This window comes from Temnothorax curvispinosus, unplaced genomic scaffold (genome assembly GCF_003070985.1).
Source record: "Temnothorax curvispinosus isolate PA1 unplaced genomic scaffold, ASM307098v1 QBEX01009900.1, whole genome shotgun sequence".
NCBI lineage: Eukaryota > Metazoa > Arthropoda > Insecta > Hymenoptera > Formicidae > Temnothorax > Temnothorax curvispinosus.
Window position 1 is genome coordinate 1 of NW_020219680.1, and position 1,186 is coordinate 1,186.

The 1,186-nt window shown below is 42.0% G+C and overlaps 1 protein-coding gene across 1 annotated transcript; it reads left to right on the forward strand.

The window, feature by feature from the left end:
* Positions 1–24: 24 nt before the first annotated feature.
* LOC112459536 lies at positions 25–773 on the forward strand (the record flags this gene model as incomplete). The annotated part of the gene is made up of 3 exons (XM_025023707.1): positions 25–151; positions 416–493; positions 577–773. Coding segments are annotated over exons 1-3 (365 nt in total), but the record flags the coding sequence as incomplete, so codon positions are not given.
* Positions 774–1,186: the final 413 nt, after the last annotated feature.

A 1,186-nucleotide genomic window follows, 5' to 3' on the forward strand; every position in this document is an offset into this window, starting at 1 on the left:
AAGTCAGTAGTGTGAAAACGTTCGCAAGCGCAAGTAGACTCGCACTGTGTAAGAATACGAAATGGACCGAGAAGAAGAGGAACGAGATGAAATGGAACGAAGATATCACGTAATCGAACAATGCATAGACATTGTGTACCCCGCAGTAGGAGTATGTATACTTAATACCGTTGCGTGCGTGTCGCCCGGTATGCTTTTCGAACTCCAAGCTGAAGCGTGCAGTTCGTCACGACGATCGTTTAAATCGTCGTTATTTTCGTGAGTGCGCGAGTGTGAATAAGTGTCTGAGAGAGTCACGGACTCACTGTCGTAACATTTTTTGAAAAAGCATACCGGGCGGCATGCACGCAACAATACATAATTGTATATTATATATTTTTTAAAAAATTAACCATTCTCTGTTAACGCGTTACAGTGGATATGGGTCGACAACGTGCCGGTGCGCGAGGTCCGCCTTTATAATATGGTGAGGGTTCGGATCCCTCACAGACAGGTGTGTTTAATATTTTTTTCACAGATTTTAATTTTTTTTAAATTTTTTAAACTTTTTTAAAATTTTTTTAAATTCTTTTCCAGGATTTTATATATTTCGATGAAATCCGAATTCGGGGATTCATCAATATTCATCGTCAGCGTTTGGTACGCTGGTTTAGAAGAGTGGATTCCGAATATAACGAGGAAATCTGGGACGTTTTAGGAGATGAAGATATCTTCCAATTACGAAGATTATTCGATATGCAAAATGAGTTTGACGTTGAAAAGGAAGAGGTGTGGTAATTTTTAAAAAATTTTTTAAAGTTTTATGAATAAATATTTTTTATGCTTAATTCTATATATCATTTATTTTTCCGCTTTCTTCACTATTATTAAGTATAATAATAATAATATTTTAAATAATAATTATTATTAAGTTAAATCCGCGCGAGGAAAAGAGAACGCCAACGAAAAGACGCGCGCGAACGAGGGAGAGACAAAGGAACGGGAGCGAGAGAGAGAGACCGCGCTGAGGGAAAGACAACGCGAACGAGACGCGGGCGAGCCGTGTGACGTCACGCGGACCGACGTGGCCGTTGGACGCGGACCCCCATCCTCCCGCGGCGCGCCGCCGATAAAATTCCAGCAGCTGAACGGCGCCCATCGCCTTTGTAATACCCCGCGCCGATAAAGTGACGACCCCCCCTCCCCC